This window comes from Marmota marmota, unplaced genomic scaffold (genome assembly GCF_001458135.2).
Source record: "Marmota marmota marmota unplaced genomic scaffold, marMar, whole genome shotgun sequence".
Lineage (NCBI taxonomy): Eukaryota > Metazoa > Chordata > Mammalia > Rodentia > Sciuridae > Marmota > Marmota marmota.
Window position 1 is genome coordinate 3,925,407 of NW_025999898.1, and position 21,855 is coordinate 3,947,261.

General features: G+C 35.5%; 1 gene segment (V, D, J or C); it reads left to right on the forward strand.

Annotated features, from left to right (window-relative positions):
- The first annotated feature begins 10,941 nt into the window (after window positions 1–10,941).
- The window catches only part of LOC107158416, a 64,629-nt gene continuing 53,715 nt past the window's right edge, over window positions 10,942–21,855 (forward strand). The window contains 1 exon segment of the V gene segment in view: window positions 10,942–11,034. Coding sequence covers window positions 10,989–11,034 — 46 coding nt within the window.

Consider the following 21,855-nt stretch of genomic DNA (forward strand, 5'->3'; position numbering starts at 1 on the left):
GTTATACAAAAGTACATACAAGAGGAAGTGAGGGGAAAGGGAAAAATAATACAAGGGGGAGAGATGAATGACAGTAGAGGGGGTAGAGTGAGAAGATGGGAGGGGAGGGGAGGGGAGGGGGGATAGTAGAGGATAGGAAAGGCAGCAGAACACAACAGACACTAGTATGGCAATATGTAAATCAATGGATGTGTAACTGATGTGATTCTGCAATCTGTATATGGGGTAAAAATGGGAGTTCATAACCCACTTGAATCAAAGTGTGAAATATGATATATCAAGAACTATGTAATGTTTTGAACAACCAACAATAAAAAATTTTTAAAAAAGGAAAAAAAAAGAAATTTAAAAAAATTATAAAAAAATAAATAAAATTTATTCTAATTTGTTATATGTGATATAAGAATGATATGTATGCTATATATTATGCATATATAGCACAATTTTTCATATCTCTGGTTTTACACGTTGTAGACTCACACCATTCGTGTTTTCATATATGTACTTAGAGTAATGATATTCATCTCATTTCATAAATGTATTGAATGAGTAAAGGAATTGGCCAGCCTCCATTTTCTCTTTTCACAACACCTCCCAGCCAACCAGTGACTTGCTCTCTGTGATTGTTGGTCAGTTTTCACTTTATTTAAGTTTTATAAATGAAATCATACAATAGGTATTCTTTCCTCAATGTCTTCCTGAACCATACAAGTTGCTTTTGAGTGTCACCCCTGATGAGTTGAATTGCACTTCATCCTACTGGGGACACATCATGATTTTTGGGACCCTACACGCTTCTTCCTTCATGGATCCTTTATGTAGCTCAAATGTAAATTAAAATATATTTTATGCCTCATCAGAATAGAGGGAAATACAATCCATCCTGGATTATATTAATATTTCTTATGGTTATGAAATAAAATTTTTCTTAAAGCCCTAAAACTAGTCAGTCCTCCAGCACTTGTTCTTCCTGCTCTGATGGATGATCAGACCTGCTTACATATTACTCCATTTTTATTCATACTTAACTAGTGTTAAACTTTTAGTTCTAATTTCTAGAGGTAATATTTTGCATTCTGATGACTGAACTCAGGACTTTTACCACAGAACTATATTCACCAGTTCTTTTTAATTTTATATTGAGACAAAGTCATTCATTCTAAGTTGCTTAGAACATTATTAAGTTGCTGAAGCTATTCTGTAACTTGTGGTCCTCCTGCTTCAGACTCCCAAGTCACTGGGATATATACATTCACCACCATGCCTGGCTGGAGGTCATGTGTTAATCCTTTTAGTGTTGCAATGACAGTGCCACAGGCTATGTAAATCATGAGCATTGTAAGTGTACATGTTTCTTTATCTAGATACTGGGAAGTCCATTAGCATAACACTGGCATTTGAGGATGCTTTTGTTCAAGTCATGACAGGTGGAAGAGAAAATGGGGACAGAAAGAGAAAATTGGCCTGAATAACATCTTTATATCTGGACATCTTTTCTGCCATAACTAATCAAATCATATATATAACAAATATAATAAATAGATATATATCTGGACACTTTTGCTGCCATAACGAATCACATTCTTTTACTTTTATATATACAAGTATATATATAATTTATTATAATTGTTCCTCTTGGTTATATGGCTATATATAACATACTTTGGCATGTTATAACATACTTTGACATATCATATATAAATGATGCTTAATTTCCTATGTTTGTGGTTGTAAATGATGAAGTGTTACACTGGTTGTGTATTCATATATGAGCAGGACAGTTTTGTCTGATTCATTCTACTGCCTTTCCCAATCCTATCCTTCATCCTTTCTACCCATTCCCCTCTGTCCAATCCAGTGAACATCTCTCCTCTCTCCGCCCTACTTATTGTATGTTAGCATCCACATATCAGAGAGAGTATTCAGCCTTTGGATTTTCAATATTGGCTTATTTAACGTGGCATGATGGTCTCCAATTCCATCCACATATCAGTAAATGCTATAATTTCATTCTTCTTCATAACTGAGTAATATTCCATTATGTATATGTATCACATTTTCTTTTTCTTTTTTCTGAGGGCATGTTCTGGGCAATGAATTCAGGGACACTCAACCACCACTATTTTTTATTTTATTTAGAGACAGAGTCTCACTTATTAGTTAGCACTTTGATTTTACTGAGGCTGGCTTTGAACAATCTATCCTCCTGTTCCAGTTCCCAAGCTGCTGGAATCCCAGGTGTGCACCACCACACCCAAATTGTACCACATCTTTTTTATCCATTCATTGTTGAAAGGCACTCATTTTAGTTCTATAGGTTAGCTATTGTGAGTTGAGCTTCTATAAATATTGATGTGGTTGCATCACTATAATATGCTGATTCTAAGTTTTTTGGGTATGACAAGGAGTGGGAAAACTGGATCAAATTGTGGTTCCATTCCAAGTTTTCTAAAGAATCTCCAAACTGCTTTGCAAAGTGGTTGCAACAATTTGCAGTCCACTAGCATTTTATGGGTATACCTTTTTCTCAGCATCCTTGCCAACATTTAATGTTTTTGTATTCTCGATAAATGCCATTCTGATGGAGATGAGATAAAATTTTAGTTTAGTTTTAATTTGTATTCCTCTAATTCATAGAGATGGGGAACATTTTTCAAACATTTGTTACCCAATCACATTTCTTTTTCTGTGATGTGTCTGTTCAATTCATTTATCCATTTATTGATTGGGTTATTTTTTGTGTTACATTTTTGACTTATTTGTATATCATGGAGATTCATATTCTATCTGAGGTATAGGTGGCAAAGATTCTCTCTGATTCTGTAGACTCTCTCTTCATATTCTTGTTTCCTTTGCTGTGAAGAAAATTTTTAGTTTGATACCATCCCATTTATTGATTCTTAATTTTACTTCATGTGTTTAGGAGTTTTATTGAGGAATTTGATTTCTCAGCTAACATGATGGACAGCTGCAATTAATTTGTTTTGTAATAGATACAAAGTCTCTGACCTAAAGCCATGGTTCTTCATCCACTTTGAGTTTTGTGCAGGTAAGAGACAGGGGCTTAGTTTTATTTTGCTGCATATGGATTTTCAGTTTCCCCAGCACCATTTATTGAAGAGGCTCTCTTTTTTCTTTAGGGATTTAATTAAAAAAAATAGTTATAAGATTCTATCTTTTCTCCACTGTATGTTTAGGGTGTGTTTGTCTAGTATGAGATAACTGTATTCATCTGGGTGTGTCTCTGTGTATTCTAATCTGTACAATTGCTCTTCAGGTGTGTTTTGGTGCCAATACAATGCCAATTTTGTTACTATAATTCTGTAGAATAACTTAAGATCTGGTATTTTAATGCCTTTTGCTTCTGTTTTTGTACTTATAATTTCTTTGTCTATTCTAGGACACTTATTTCTTTAAATGAATTTTATGACTGCTTTTTTATTTGTATGAAGAACATAATTGGATTTTTAATAGAAAATTTCTAAAAATGTTTATATACTTTTTTGTAATATGGCCATTTTGACAATATTAACTCTACCCATCCAAGAACATGGGAAGTCTTTCCATTTTCTAAGATCTTCTTCAAGTTTTTTCATTAATGTTCTGTATTCTTAATTGTAGACATATTTTACCTCATTTTTTAGATTCTCAAATATTTGATTTTATATTATTTTTAAGGATAATGTGAATGGGATAATTTTCATGATATCTCTTTCAGGGGATTCATCATTAGTTGCAGAAATGTAATTGATTTATTGCTGTTAATTTTATATCCTGCTAGTTTGCTGAATTTGATCCTTCTCTAAAGTAGATCATATATTATGCCACAAAGCAACTCTTAGCAAATACAAAAATTAAAAAAATTTAATCCATTATGATCTGCATTCTGTCAGATCATAATGGATTAAAATTAGAAATCAATGATAAAAATAAAAAATAAAAATACTCCAACATCTGGAGACTAAATAATATGCTACTGAGTGAACAATGGGTTACAAAAACGTAAAGGAGAAGATGAAAAAATTCTCAGATGTAAATGAGAACACTCATACAACATATTGAAATTTCTGGGGAACTGTAAATGCAGTACTGATAGGAAAGTTCATTGCATGTAGTTCATTTGTTAATAGAAGAAAAACTCAACAAATAAATGACCTAAATTTCATTGCAAAGTCTTAGAAAAACAAGAAGAAATCAACACCAAAAGAAATAGAAGACAAGAAATAATTAAAGTAATAGCTGAAATATTTGAAATGAAAAAATTGAAGAAGAAAAAAAATTGGTAATTCAAAAAAAAAGTAAAATTGACAATATCTTGGCCATTTTAACAAAGCGAAGGAAAAAGAAAACTCAAATTACTAGCATATGTGATGAGAATAAATATATCACAAGAGGGATGAAGAAGAACATACAGAAGAAAATTAGAAATTATTTTGAAAACTTGTACTCAATAAAATATATAATATCAAAGGCATTGACAATTTTCTAGAGCCACAGAATTTGCCCAAATTGAATCAGGAAGGTATACACAATTTAAAGTGACCAATTTCAAGCAATGAAATAGAAGATTACATCAAAAGTCCACCAACCAAGAAAAGCCCAAAACAAAATGGATACATAGCTGACTTCTTCAAGACCTGTAAGGAAGAACTAATACTTATACTCTTCAAATTATTTCATAAAATAGAAAAAGAGAAAGCATTTACAAACTCATTCTATGAGGCCAATATCAACCTAATTTCAAACCCAGGCAAAAAAAAAGTCACATCAATATGTCTAATGAGCATGCATGCAAAAATCCTCATTAAAATTATGGCAAATCAAATGCAAAAACATATAAAAAAATAGTGCACCATGATTAAGGTGGGGTCCATACCAGAGATGCAAAGATGTTTCAACATACAAAAATCAATAAATGTAATTAATCACACTAATAGACTTAAAGAATCACATGATCATTGTAATAGATGAAGAAAAACTTTTTGACAAAATACAACACCCATATATATTAAAAACACTAGAAAAGCTAGGAATAACTGGAATATATGTCAACATCATAAAAGCTACCTATGCTAAGCCCCAGGTAAACATAATTGTAAATAAAAAAAAATGAAACCATTCCCTGTAAAAATGTAAATAAGACAGGGATGCCCCCTGTCCCCTCTTTTATTTAACATAGTTCTTGAAACCCTAGCCAGATAAATTAGACAGACAAAATAAATTAAATGATTATGGATAGAAAAAGAAAAACTCAAACTATAATTATTTGCCAATGATGTGATTCTATACCTAGAAGACCAAAAGAAAAATTCCACCAGAAAATATCTAGAATTAGTAAAGAATTCAGTAAAGTAGGAGGAAATAAAGTCAACACCCATATATCAAAGATATTTCTGTATATCAGTGACACATCCTTGGAAAGAAAAATGAAGAAAAGTACGACATTTACAATAGCCTCAAAAATAAATAAATAAATAATATACTTTGGAGTCAACCAAACAAAAGAAATAAAAGACCTCTACAATCAAAACTACAGAAAGCAAAGGGAAAAAAATTAAAAAGACCTTAGAAGATGAAAAGATCTATCTTGCTCTTGGATAGGCAAAATTAATATTATTAAAATGACATACTATCAAAAGCACTATACAGATTTAATGCAATTCCAATCAAAATCTCAATGAAATTTCTCAGAGAAATAGAAAAAGCAATCATAAAATTCATCTGGAAAAATAAGAGACCTAGAATAGCTAAAGCAAACCTTAGCAATAAGAATGAAGCAGGTGGCATCACTATACCAGAACTTAAACTATATTGCAGAGCAATAGTTACAAACAGCAGCTTGGTATTGGCACATAAATAATCTGGAAGACCATGGTTCAGAATAGAGGACACAGATATTAACCCACATAATTACAGTTATCTTTACTAGACAATGGTGAAAAAATGTTCATTGGAAAAAAGACAGCCTCTTCAACAAATGGTGCTGGGAAAACTGGAAATCCATATGCAACATAATGAAATTAAACCCTTATTGCTCACAATGCAGAAAACTCATCTCAAAATGGATCAAAGACCTAGAAATTAAACCACAGACACTGCATCTAATAGAAGAAAAAGTAGTCCCAAATCTTCTTCATGCCGGATTAGTCCCCAAGTTCCTTAATAAGACACTTTTAGAAGAAGAATAAAAATCAAGAATCAATAAGTGGAACGGATTTCAACTAAAAGGCTCCTTCTTAGCAAGAGAAACCATCAGTGAAGTGAATAGAGAACCTACGTTTTTGGAGCAAATTTTACCACAAGCACATCAGATACAGCACTAATTTCTAGGGTATATAAAGAACTTAAAAAGCTAAGCACCAAACACACAAACAAACAAACAAACAAACAACAACAAAATAAAAACAAATAACCCAATCAATAAATGGGCCAAGGAACTAAACAGACACAGACACTTCTTAGAAGAAGACATAAAATCAGTTAATAAATAGATGAAAAAAAAAGTTCAACATCTCTAGAATTTAGAGAAATGCAACTCAAAAGCACTCTAAGACTTCATCTCACTCCAGTCAGAATGGCAGCTATTAAGAATACAAAAAACAATAAGTGTTGGTAAGATTGTGGGGGAAAAAAGCACATTCATACATAGCTGGTGGGACTGTGAGTTGGTGCAGCCAATAGGGAAAGCAGTATGGAGATTCTTTGGAAAACTGAGAATGGAAACACCATTTGACCCAGCTATCCTAGTGTGAATGTCTAGAGCGTTCGGGTCCCTGGGTAAGGGTCACGAAGTAACCGGGACACAGGGGATGCAGAGCCAAGGCAGCAATCGCAACTGCATGCTGAAGTTTATTTGCAAGTTCCTTTTATACACTTCTTCTAACAAAGCAAGCAATTCTTCAATAACACTTTACCCACATTGTCCAAATATCATGCCTCAGCGGATACACAGAGCTAGATTCAAATTGTTCCTGTTTGTTTGATAAGTACCCTCCTAAAGTTCTTTGTAGACATTATCTACTCCTCTGAGGATGTATTTGTTTCTTCAGAATGTACTGTTCCCAGGATAAGTATGCAGGAAGCTTCTTCCTCTTGGCCAAACCATGCAGAACTTGTGACTTGCGATAAGGGGAAGAGAACTTTTCCTCCTCCTAGCTGAGGTTTGCCTCAGCTGACCTAAATCACAGCCACAGCTCTTGCAAAATGTCAGGCCTGAGGGAGCTAAACTCTGCACACTTAAACCCCAACATCCTAGCATACCCAAATGATTTAAAAACAGCTTTCAACAGGCTCACAGCCACATAAATGTTTAAAGCAACACAATTCATAATAGCTAAACTGTGGAACCAATCTAGATGCCCTACAGTAGATGAATGGGTAAAGAAAATATGGTATACACACACAATTGAAAAAAAAAGAGAATAAAATCATGGCATTTGTGGATAAATGGATGGACCTGGAGAATATAATGCTAAGTGAATTTAGCCAATCCCCCAAAACACTAAATGCTGAATGTCTTCTCTGATATAAGGAGGCTGATTCATAGTGGGGTTGGGAAGGGGAGCATGGGAGGAATAGAGGAATTCTTGATAGGGGAAATGAATAGAACCCAAACGGAAGGGGCATAGGGGTAGAAAAGACGGTGGAATGAGATTGACATCATAACCTCACTACATGTATAGAGATGCAAATATGGTGTGAATATACTTTGTATACAACCAGAGATATAAAAATTGTGTCCTATATTGTGTTCCATAAAATTGTAATATGAATTGTAATTCATTCTGATCTCATATATAACAAATTAAAATTTAAAAAAAATAATTTCAAAAATTAAAAAAAAAAAACTTCACTGTTTATAAATAAGACATCAGATTCTGGTTTATTTTAGTGGCATACCATAATTCTCTCTCATTACACAATCTTATATAATCTGTAAAAAGCAAAACGAAAAACTCACAAAATTATATTAATACTAAAAAATAATAAAATTATCAATTATCACCAGTAAAGGATGTATAGCACAGACGTCGAAACCCATGAAGTCAATAACCCATTATATCATTATAACTCTCTATATAACAATGTTTTATTTAAATTATAAATTATTCATAATTATATACATGTAATAAAATTTTAGCAGTGGTCAATGGTCAATGTCTATGCTTCCTGAAAGAGCAAATGTACTTGAAAATTAGACACTCAATTCTGTAAACGCATTGTCTTTAAAAAGTATCATTGAGTTAAGCATGTAAAGATCCCTGATGTGTCTGCAGATTGCCACATAAGAGCCTACTTTATTTTGTCCTTTTGTATGCTTTTTTTTTAACTTCTAAATCTTAGACTTAGGTAAACCATCCCTGTGAATAATATAATTCAGACATCCTGCTTCAACTGGTAGCTGTAAAAGTTAAAAGTTTTAAAAATGTGGGTTTTTTTTGCCCTGTGTAAAATATTTTTAAAGCTTAATTTCAATTTTTAATATTCCAAAGCCTTAGAACATAACAATAAATTTATTTTATTTTATTTTATTTTTGTCATAATATCAAGCTTGGTTAAAAGAATAATCTGTATTTAAAGTGCTCTTATTTAGTAATCTTAGAACTTGCACTCGTTTTTAAATTAACAGAGAAGGAGATTATAGTGGTAACTTAATATTCTCATTTAATTGATTTATTCTTCCTGTGAATAACAAGTGTATGCTTGCATGCATACAGTAATTCACAGCATGGCTTTAGTAAATCGGTGAGCTCTAGCAATCTGAGCATAAGTGATCATTCCTTTTGATTTCCAAATCACCTTTTGTCACCTGAACTCACATAGAACACTCAGTTTCACTGTACATTCATTTTCATGTCAGTGTCTTTGTGCAACATTTAAATCATTCCATAAATGTGTAGCTTAATTCATTGCTACTTTAATATGCACAATCTAATGATAGATTATATTTAGTGTTATTTAATGTGCTTATTCATTTTTATTTGTTGTTTTATATGTACATGACTGTAGGGTATATTTTGAACATTAAACATTATGAGTACAACCCCTTACAATTTTGATCCCATTCTTGTGGTTGAACATAATGAGAAGTTACACTGGTTGTTTACTCATATATGATCAAAGGAAACTGATACCTGAGACATTCTATTGTCTTCGCCCTCCTATCCCATCATTCCTCTTTGTCTAATCCAATGAATTTCTATACTTCCCCTCCCTACTCTCCATTGCTATGGGTTGGCATCTGTGTATCAGAGAAAGCATTTGACATTTGAATTTTGGGGATGGCATATTTCACTTAGCATGATAGTCTCATTTCCATCCATTTACTGGAAAATGTCATAATTTTATTGGGAAAAAAGCACTCATACCCAAGGGACTTATAAATAAATGGCATTTACATAGCCACATCAATGTTTATAGCAGCTTTATTCACAATATCCAAGATATTGAAGCAGCCTAGGTGCCAGTCAACTAATAAAGTAATAAAGAAAATGTGGTGTATATACACAATGGAATACTACTCAGCCATACGAAAAATGAAATTATGACATTTGCAAGTAAATGGATGGAACTGGAGACTATCTAAGTGAAATAAGCCAATACCCCCCAAAAAACAAAGGTCAAATGTTCTCCCTGATATGCGGTTTCTAACTCACTATAAGAATGAGGGGAGGTAGAAAAGAATAGAATTTTATTGGATTAGAAAAATGGCAATGGAGGGAAAGAAGTGGGAATGGGAATAGGAAAGATAGTAGAATGAATCAGACATTACTTTTCTATATGCACATATGAATACAAAAAATGTAAAACTAGAAAAAGGAAAGTTAGACTCTATATATTTATAATGCAACAATACATTCTAATTTTATCTATAAATAATAAGAACAAATGAAATATAATATAAAATGTAGAGGTTTTAAAAATTCAGTATATGATTTACTTCATCAGTTGGAAACATAGGACCCTTGTGAAATACACTGAGTATTATTGAACAAATATGAACAAATGGCCGATACTCATGCCTAAACTACCACCATACCTGTCAGGGCCTAAAGACAATGCATTTTTATCCATGTCTGAAGACATTCATTAGTTCTATAATTTGAGTCCTTTCAGTCCTTCCAGCCCCTATGACATTCCATGTAGCCAATGGTGACAGAATTGCTATTTGGTTGTAACTGACACATAGTCACAACCCTCAGTCTAACTTGCTGACAATAAAGGTTACAAACATGTGAACTGAGACATGCATACAAGTATCTTCTAAATAGTATCAAATAGCTTCTCCTAAGACTTTGCAACTGAGTTCCATGCCAAGCCAAATGTGAAAGGACCTGTGGAACAGACTTTGTGCTGTGGATAAATGTGACGGCACCCTGCAAGTTAATAAAACCATAAAGTTTATGTTCACCTGTTTAATTCTGACCTGAAAAAAAAATGTATCAAAGATACCATCTTAGACCTAAGGAGGAATCAAGAGAACTATGCACAAATTCACCATGAGGAGTCTGAGAAGAGGAAGAAAGCCATTCTAAGGTAATGGGGAGGCCCCAGAAGGGACTCACTGGCCTGCGCCCTAGGCAAAGACAGTGGGGATGACTATCTCATGGGATTCTGATCAGAATGTAAGAGGATGATATGCATGAGTTTGGACAACAGGAGGCACTTCAGACCAGTTAAGAGTGCTCAGGAAGGAACCACTAGTGTAATGAGCCACCTGGACCTGCCTGATGCTCTCTTGTTAGGGCTCACAGTTGTGACGTCCAACACCCCTAAGCCAGGCCTACTCCACTCCTGAACACCCACATGTCATCTTTATGTACTGGAGTCTGAATCAGGGCCCAGGGTGTAATCAGGAAACCTGGAGGAATTTAATTTGCATGCATATTCCCTCCCCTTCTTGGAGTGTTAAGAGGTCAAGTGAGAGAATTTGTTGAAACTCTTCTCAGCTTTGGGAACAGAAAGCAGAGCTCAGGATAACCTTCACCATGGCTCGGTCCTATCTCCGCCTCACATTCCTTGTTCAGTGCACAGGTGACATGATATGGAGGAAGAATAGGGTGTGGTAGAAAAGTCCACTGTTATGGGCCCTGATTCTACTCTTGTTTCTAGACAAAACTTATGTTCTCTGTGTTTTTCTCACTTCCATGGTCCTGGGCCCAGTTTGTGCTGACTCAGCAGCCCTCACTGGGAGCAGCACAAATATTGGGGATGGCTATAATGTGCAGTGGTACCAGCAGCTTCCAGAAACAGCCCCCAAACTCTTCATCTATAGTAATAGTAATCAACCCTCAGGGGTCCCTGATCATTTTTCTGGCTCCAGATCTGGAAACTCTGGTTCACTGACTATCACTGGGCTTCAGCCTGAGGATGAGGCTGACTATTACTGTCAGTCTTATGAAAAAAGCCTTAAGGCTCCCACAGTGCTCCAGGCTCATGGGGAAGTAAGACAAGAACCCCTTTACCATCTGTGAGGAGGGTAAACACCCAGAAGCTTTGCTCAGGCCTGCCCTATGGCTTGTTCTGCTAGCTCTGCAATAGGCCCAGCTGAATCTCCTGGTACTCCTTTAAGAAGCCTTTTGTACTCTGTCCCCAGAGTCATTCAGAACAGCATGTTCCTAGGAAAATGTCTCCATATAAATATAAATTTGTGTTCCTATTTAGCTTGAGAAGTGAACAGGATGGTGTAGTCTCTTTATCCTGAAAAATAGGAGGTGAGGCATCCAGTGCACTCTGGACATCTCAGACTTGACATCTGATGGGTAATATGGTTCCATCCTCCATTCTTCCCAGTTTCCAGACTCTTGAACTGTATCTTCTTCCCCTTATCCCTCATTCTCTATGTTTGTGATCCATGTTTTTGCCTTATGAGATAACTTTTCCAACAGGAAATATTTGGCAGACAATAAAACACCTATACATGAAAATTTTGATAAATTTTGAGATATTTTCACACCTTTGGGAATATCAGCACAATCAGGCAAAGGAATCCATGCCTCTGCCCACAAGCCCCTTTGCATACCCATCAGGACCCAGCAATTATACTTACAAATTAGACATTGAATTTTGTAAATGCATTGTCTTTAAAATACTATCATTGAGTTAAACATGTAAACATCCCTGATATCTCTGCAGATTGACATGTAAGAGCTTGATAAATTTTATCTTTTTATTTGCTTTTTCTTGAGGGGTGGTACCAGCAATCAAAATCAGGGGCACTTGACCATTGAGCCACATCTCCAGCCCTATTTTGTATTTTGACACAAGATCTCACAAAGTTGCTAGGGCTACAGTTTTGCTGAGGCTGGCTTTGAACTCGCAATTCTCCTGCCTCAGCCTCCCGAATTGCTGGGATTACAGGCATGTGCCACCACTCCTGCTTATTTACTTTTTAAAAAACTCTTTAATTGTAGACTAATGTAAACTGCACAATTATAGTATTTAGATGTTCTGCTTCAAGTGGCAGTAGTAAAAATAGTGTTAAAGTAAATTTTTTTGCTCTGAGATATTTTTCAAACAATTTCAAATTTCAATATTTAAAGTCATAGAACATAATAAAATGGGTTTTTCATACTTATTTTGGGGGGCTGGGGATGTGGCTCAAGCGGTAGTGTGCTCGCCTGGCATGAGTGTGGCCCAGGTTCGATCCTCAGCACCACATACAAACAAAGATGTTGTGTTCACCGAAAACTAAAAAATAAATATTAAAAAATTCTCTCTCTCTCTCTCTCTCTCTCTCTCTCTCTCTCTCTCTCTTTAAAAAATACTTTTTTTAGTTATAGATGGACAAAATACCTTTATTTTATTTATTTTTTATGTGGTGTTGAGGATTGAATCCAGTGCCTCACATGTGCAAGGAGGGTGCTCTACCTCTGAGCAACAACCCCAGCCCTAAAATGTTTTTTTTTTTAATTTTGTCATAATATCAAGCCTGGTTGAGAAAATAGTGTGCATTTAAAGTCTTCCAGATCAGTAATCTTAGAACTTGCACTTGTGTTTAAATTAATAAAGGCAGGTATTATTATACCCAGATAATATCCTCATTTAAGTGGTTTATTCTTCCTGTTAATAACTAATGTTTTCATGCATCCATGCAGTAGTCCACAGATGGCTTTAGTAAATGGGTGAGCTCATGCTAGCAGAGCAGAATTCATCATTTCATGTGATTTCCACATCACCTTCAGGCACTTGGAAGCACAAGGTTCAATACAGTTTTAATATAGGTTTATTTTCACATCAATGACTTTGTGAAATATTTAAACCATCTTATAGTTCTGTAGCTCATTTTATTACTACTTCAAAATGCACACTCTAACGATAGGTAAGATTTAGTGTTATTTCATTTGCTTATTTTTGTATTTGTTGTTTTTAGATTTACATGACTGTAGGGTATATTTTGATATATTATACATATATGAGGTACAACCCATTACAATTTTGATCCCATTCTTATGGTTGAACATAATGTGGAGTTACACTTGTCATTTATTAATATATAAACACAGGAAAGTTATGTCCAATTCATTCTATTATTCTATTGTCTTTCCTATTCTCATCCCTCCTTTTCTTCATTCCCCATTTGTCTAATCCACTTAACTTCAATACTTTCCCTCTCTACTCTTCTTTGCTATGGGTTAGCATCCACATATAATAGAGAAAAATTCAATCTTTGGCTTTTTGGTATGAGTTTATTTCTTTTAGAATATTATAGTCTCCAATTCTATCCATTTACATGCAAATGCCATGATTTCATTTCTCTTTATGGATGAGTAATAGTCCATTGTGTATATATAGCACATTTTCTTTTTCCATTGATTGTGTTGGTTCCATAGCTTGGATATTATGAAGTGAGCTGCTATAAACATTGATGTGGCTGCATCACTGTACAATGTTGAATTTATGTCCTTTGGGTATATGTTGAGGAGTAGGATAAGAAGGTGGTTCCATTCCATGTTTGCTAAGAAATCTCCATACTGCGTTTCAGAGTGATTGCACCAGTTTCCAGTTTTTATATTATGTTCTTATTTTCTATCTGCAATTTTTCCCAAAACTTTTATCATTTTGAATAATTTGTTTCATTTTGCTTGGTGTAAAGAGTTTAAATATATTGGGTTTATATTTGGAGATAAAATTAGAGAATATAATAAACAAAGGAAAAATCTGTATGTGCTGGTGGATTTGGGCACACTCATGAAGAAGAGGATAATTAAATTTCCTGATCTGTAGTGGAGTAGAGAAAACATTTTTGCCTTGCTCTTTCTGAATTGAAGGGCAAGTCGAGTTTGGCTTGTGGAAAGAAATAATCTATAAGAAATTAACAGTCATTAAATTTGAGAGAGCCATGTGAAGGTGGAGAAATAAATTTTTATTAAAACTAAAGAAAATCTCAAGGGGATCTTTATTGCCTATTTTTCACAGGTAGATAAATGAAAAAAGAAATAAAATAATGATTAAATTTTAATATATTAAACTTATAAATTTTAGTTATTTGATAATGCACACATTCCATGTATAATTTATTTTAAAATAATCTATTAATTAGAAATGTATTTATATGTCCCAATATCTATACTATCACTTTCATAAATATGAAAAACTTTAGATTCCACAATGTACACTATTCCTCTTATAACAGAAAAAATAATAATGCTTGATTTTTAATCCAGTCTATATTCAATTACAAATTGTGCTGGAGTTGAAAAGTACCAAACTACTATGAGGTGAGTTCCATCCCTAAGAATGGAAGTGTCTAAGCCCTAGCATGTCACTTGTTACCTACCTTAGGATCCAGAATTTTAAAATTTATGAAAAAGTAACATCTCTAATAATTAGAGAAATACAAATTGAAACCACACTGAGATTCAGTCTCCCTGCAGTTTGAATGGCAATTATCAAGAAGACAAGCAACAGTAAATGTTGGTGAGGTTGTGGGAAAACAGTACACTCATTCATTGCTGGTAGGACTGCAAGATGGTGTAAACACTCTGGAAAGCAGTATGGAGATTCCTGAGAAAACTTGAAATGGAACAACCATTTCACCAGCTGCTCTACTCCTTGGTTTATACTCAAGGAGTTAAAATCAGCATATTACAGTGATGCAGCCACATCAATATTTATAGTAGCTTAATTCTCAATAGCTAAAATATGGAACCAGCCCAAGCACCTTTCAACAGATAAATGGAGAAAGAAAATGTGGTATATATACACAATGAAATATTTCTCAATGATAAAGAGAAAAGAAATTATGGTATTCCCAGTAAACTGGAGACTATCATGCTAAGTAATATAAGGCAGTCCCCCCCCAAAAAAAAAATGGAGTGAACATTCTCTCTGATATGTGGATGCTAAGTTACAATAAGGGAAGGTAGAAAGAAACAAATAAAAGTACTTTTATCAGACAATGGGGGTGGGGGATGAAGGGAAGGGAGGGATATGGGAATAGGAAATACAGGAGAATGAATCAGGCATCACTTTCCTATGTGCATGTATGAATACATTACCAATGTAATTCTACATCATGTACAGCCAGAGAAAGGAAAATTATTCTCCATTTATGTATAATATGTCAAAATGCATTCCACTGTCATCTATAACTAATAAAAACAAATAAAACAAAATAAAAGGAAATAAAAAGTTTTTTTTTAATTCAGAATATGATTTACATCCTCAGTTGGAACAATGGGCTGCTTTGAAATACATTGAATCATAATGAATAAATATGAACAAATGCTGATATTCATGCTGACACTGCAGGCTTTCCTGCCAGTGCCTAGGAGACAGTGAAATTTTCTTCATGTATGAAGACATTCATGAGTCCTGAAATTTGAGTCCTTTCAATTCCTCCAGCCCCTGAGGCATTCCATGTAGCCAATGGTGGGTAAAGTGCTGTATGGCTGTGAGTGACACATAGTCACAACACAAAGCCTTACTTGCTGACAATAAGAGTTACAAACATGTGAACTGAGAAAGCTTAAAAATATGCATAAAAGCGTCTTCTAAATGGCATCAAATGGCTACTCATAAAATTTTGCAACTGAGTCCTTTGCCACATCCAAGGTGAAAGGACATTTGGAGCACATTTTTTGTGTTGGGGATAACCTAGATGGTACCCTGCATACTAATAAAATCAGAAACTTTATGTTCTCCTGCTTAATCCTGAACTGAGAAGAATTTATATCAAAGACACCATTTAGACCTATCTAGGAAGGAGTCAAATGAACTATCATAAATTCACAATGAGAAGTCTGAGGAAAGCAGGAAGGGCATCCTGAGGTAATGGGGAGGCCACATGAGGGTCTCACTGGCCTGCCCTCTAGGCAGAGGTAGTGGGAATATAAGACTGCCTCAGGGGTTCTGACCAAAATATCACGTGATGATGTATATGGACTTGGACCACAGTTGGCATCAGAGACTAGTCAAGGTCGGCCTGAAAGTAACCAGAACTGTAATGAGCCACCTGGCCCTGTCTGATGTTCTCTTGTTAGGGCTCACAACTGTGACCTCCTGTGGGGACAAGTGCATGGAGTACTGAATACATGGCATAAAATAAAGGTGTCTGAGTGGCATGCCACTTCCCTTATTCTAGGCATGTGAGTGGCAGGCCACTTACCTCAGAGGCACAGCCCTGGGTGTGAAGTAATGTGTTGCAGTCTCTGCACTTGCTCCATGGCCCATTCCTTGATTCGTCCCTGCAAGGACAGTTAGCAGAAATTGCATTGGTGGATGCCTATAATCTGCTTAGCTACTGCCTAAGTATATATACATGGTAACTGCACAACAAAACCAGATCTGCTACCTGCTTGGTCTCCAGACATCTAGATTAGTGAGTCCACAGCCACACTCTCCTCTACCCTTTCCTGTGGAACTTCTCACCTGATAAGAGAGAGCCCACATAACCTCCCACACCTAAGAGCCAACCAAACTCCTCCCCTGAACACCCACATGGAATCTTTATGTACAGGAGTCTGAACCAGGGCCCAGAGTTCAATCAAGAAACCTGGAGACATCTAATTTGCATGGATAGACACTTCCCTTCTCAGAATATGAAGAGGGCAAGGGAGAGACATGGGGGAAGCTTTGCACAGCATCATGAACAAAAGGCAGAGCACAGGATGACCTTCACTATGCCCTAGTTCTCTCTTCCTCACATTCCTCCTGTTCAGTGCACAGATGACATGATATGGAGGAGGGATAGAGTGTGGGAGTCCTCTGATATGGGCCATGATTCTACTCCTGGTTTTAGACAAACATCACCCTCTCTGTGTCTCTGCCACTTCCATGTCATGAGGCCCTGGGCTGACTCAACTGCCTTCATTGTCTGAAACTCCAGGAAAGACAGTCATCATCTCCTTTGCTGGAAGCAGCACTAATATTAGGGGTGCAGGAATGTGTACTGGTACCAAATGCTCCCAGAAATGACCCCAAACTCCTCATCTAGGGTAATAGGAATCAACTTTCATGGGTCCCTAATCACTTCTCTGGCTCTAAGTCTGGCAACTCTGCTTCACTGACCATCACTGGGCTCCAGCCTGAGGATGAGGCTGACTATTTCTGTCTGTCTTATGACAATAGCTTCAATGCTTCCACAGTGCTTCAGGCTCATGAGGAAATAAGAGAACCCCTTCTCCATTTGTCAGGAGGGCAAACACTCATCATCTTTGCTCAGAGCTGTTCTCTGGCTTCTTCTGCTAACACTACTATAGGCCCAGCTGAATCTATGGGCATTTCTTTGAGTGAGAAGCCTCTTGTACTCTGTCCTCAGAGTCATTCAGAGCAGCATGTCTCTAGGAAAGTATCTCCATATAAACATAAATTTGTGTTCCTCTTTAGCTTTAGGAGCTAAACAGGATTATCCAGCCTCTTTGCCCCAAAATTCAGGTGTTGAAGCATGCAGTGGAACTCTGATTATCTCAGATTTGACCTCTGATGGAGAATCATGTGGTTCCATCCTTCATTCTTCCCTAATTCCAGGAATTCTAGAATGTGTCTTCTTCTTTTTAGCCCTCATTGTGTATGTCTGTTATGCATGTTTTAGCCTAATTTTACATGAATTTTCTAATATTAAATATGTGCTAGAATATAAAACACACATAAGTGAAAACTTTGACAAATTTTGAGATATTTTTAGACCTTTGTGAACATTAGCACAAGAAGGCAAAATAATTCATGCCCATGCCCACAATCTTCTTTGGCCCTTTGGGAATCCTCCATCTATCTCTGCTCACAGAATCTCTCAGACAACCACTGATCCTCTCTGTGACTGTTGGTTGACTTTCCTTTTATATTCAGATACATACAGCAGGTATTCCTTCTTAAGTGGTTTCTTCAACTCTATAAATTCCCTTTGAGACCCTTTCACATTGTACGGAATTTCTCTTGATTTTCCTGAGGACAGCACATCATGATCTGATGCCTGTTTTTTTTTTTTTCTCTATGTTGATAGACACTTTTCTCTGACCACATATATAATAATATTTTATTTTTAACTACATCAGTATAGACAGCGATATAATGCAGGCTTCATTGTATTCGTTGTATTATTAACCTCCTGATTTAAGATATTTTGTTCAAAAATCCATGGAAAACAATCAGAAATATAGTTCTTTTGTCATCTTCTTACTGTTCACTGAGCTCAGCATCTGCTAATTGTGCCTATGGGCATGTCTAACTGTACCTTTCCTCTCCTCACTTGGGAGAATGAGTCTCCTAAACTAGGGCTTGTGGTGAGACTGAGAAAAAAAAGGCTAGAGAGCTGACATGCATTATTCTGAGGGAGTTACTTAGAAGCACAATATCATTGGGAGAGAAAGGCTCCTGCCCTTTGTGCTCAGGTTAGAGTTTTGAGGGTGTCTCTTACATTGCCAGGACATCTGAAACTGAAATACATTTCCTGGACCCCATTTGAGAATGAGAATAATCCTAATAAAATTGTGTCATCTTCATAATCTGGTAATAAGGGCTGACACATCAGAGAAGTCAGGACAGGTACAAATGGTGAAGGTGTGGATTTTCAGTAGTGTCTAGGACTGTGGAATGTCCATGATAAAATATGCAAAAGACATTTTGGTATATTTCCTGCCTGTGTTGCCTTAAAATAATGTATCTGAATTGCAGTGAGTTAAATGAGAAATGAGTGACTTTTATGTTTTCCTATTAATCCCATGTCACATGAGATTCCCAGTGATTATTACCAATATCTGACAAATACATAGTTTTCCAAGGAGATGTTATAGGACATCCAAGGTAGATGGCAAACATGGCAAGAATTTTAATCCCTTCAGGGACAAAAAGTGGAATTAGGTAGTTACAGCTACCAAGAAAAAAAGTTTAACAAATACAGGTGATCTGAATGCCACCGTGTTTGCTATGTTTTTGTGTATTCTCTCACTTTAACCCCTATTAGAAGGAATTAAAGGGACATGTATTGATGCCCAAATTGTCTCTTGCAGATTTGGCACACAATAGTAAAATGCTTGAAAAAAAAAAAAAAAGAAGGCTCTCACCATAGGGTGACCAGGGTGAAATGAGAACTGGTACATCCAGAGCTTGCTCTAAAAACTGGCTGGAGGTAAAGGTCAAGTGAGAGATTATTTTTGCACCTGGATATAAGGTGATAATTGGTGAAGCTAGCTAGCCAGACAAAGCTTGACTACCACCATGAGAACCACTAGAAGATCCTTGTGCAAACTCAACAGTATGTCTATTTGTATGAATACTCAGAGAGCTGCTCTGTGTGAGCTAGTGGTTAAGATTCAACTTTCACTACCAAAGTCCAAATTTGATTTCTGGTAAGGAAACTGTTTATTTTAATGGCTCTGGTGGTGCATGCCTTTAATCGCAGATACTCAGGAGGCTGAGACAGTGAGATAACAATTTGGAGGCAAGCTTCAACAACTGAGGGACCACCTATCCCCAAACAAAAATAAACAAAATAATAATAACAACAACAAAATACCAAAAAGAAGTAGTTCATCCTAATACTCAACTTGAAGCACCAAAGTTCTTTATGATTATCAATGATTATGGATGTTGTGTTTTTGAGAAACTTATAAGGTGTCCAGTAATTGGGTGGATATAGGACTCTACATGAGGTATGTGCACATATAGCATCATGATTTCCAAATTTCCCGGTCAAAATTCTCTGACTCTTTGAATGATGCCTAGGTTCTACTTATAAAGTAGAATCAGAGAAGGCCTGTGCTACATCTGGACGATAGCAAGATAAGTTGAAGAGCTACTACCCTTTTTCTTTCCTGCACGTTTTCTTCTGCATGTTGACAAGAATTATCCCAATGAGTGATCCTGCATTGAGTTAGTAGCAGAATGAAAATGGACACATGGTGAATCACCATTGATCACATGCAGTGGATAAGGTGTGTGAGCAAGAATCTTGCCATGTTATTTCATATCACAGAGTTCCAATTTTGTTCATCCAGAATGACAAAACTATCTGTCTGATAACAAAGCAAAATTGCTAAGTCTATGCATCTTGCTGCCAATAGATAATGTGTCATCAATGGGTGTCTGATTAAGTGTAAAAAACACTTATTCCACAGCATGTACATCAAAAAGATTGGTTTAAAGAGAGGAAAATGCAAACAGACAACTGGAAAACTGCTCACTGTGGGAAACAGTGCCCTAACTTGTATGAGACTCTTCTTAGACTGTCACACACATTAACCATTGGAGATTAGGAACATTCTTGTCAATTAAACATGAATTCATTGGCAGTGTAGATTATATGTTAGGCCTCAAAACAGGTCTTAATAATAGTAGATGATGGAGTTATTCTAGTTTTATTCTAAAAGAAAAACAGTTGTTCTCTCCTGGTAGAGTCACTGACATTTATACATTTTCTAGAAACAATGTCTGTTATAATGCATACATTATTGTCAAACAGGAAAACACTGAAAGCTGGGTATGGTGGTGTACATCTGCAATTTCAGCAGCTTGGGAGGCTGAGGCAGGAGGATTACAAATTCAAACCACTCTCAGCAACTTAGCAAGGATTTAAGCATCTTAGCAAAACACTCTTTCTAAAAAAATTGGATACGGTGGTGACTGGGGTGATTGAACTCCTGTGTGTTCAATCACTGATAACAAAATAACAAAAGAGTTTTAAAAAATTAAGTTAGCTTATCAGAGCTTGGTGATATTTTTGAGTAGTGTGATTATACAGACCTGGATGACCAACTACCTAACTGATTTTATCTTCACTGAAATATTAAAAATAAAAAAGTTAAAATGGCAAGAAAATTTAATTATCCATTATGGAGCATTTCCTCTGTCTGTTTTCTTTTTAGTGTCATAGACTAATTACGAACATAATTTTTCACTTAAGCCTTCTCTACATTCAATTAGAAGATAAACATCAATAATCTTATTGGCAATTTGGTCATGAAATCAAATTCTGTACTCATTCATAACACATATGAGTAAGGTCCCATTTTATTACTTTTTCTCTTGGTAATATAAACAGGATCCTTGAAGAAAGATGTTTTGAATAGAGAAGGAATATCCAGGAAAGGGAGAAAACAAGGTGACAGGTAGGTCCTGTGAAAGGAAACCAAAAAAAAAATGATGCTATGTGCAAGTATCACAATGAATCCCAATTTTATTAATATTTAATATAGCAATTAAAGAATAACTGAAATGAGACCAGAAGCATAGAGAAGCAGGTTTAGGGAAGGGTAAGGGAGTTAAAGGGAGAATACTGGGGAATAAAATTGATAAAATTAGTGTTCCAGTATGTATGAATATGTGTACAGTGAACACCACTATTAACATAAAATTATAATAAAATAATGAATCATTTTACAAAATAAATACAAGTATGTTAATTATAAAAAAATTCAG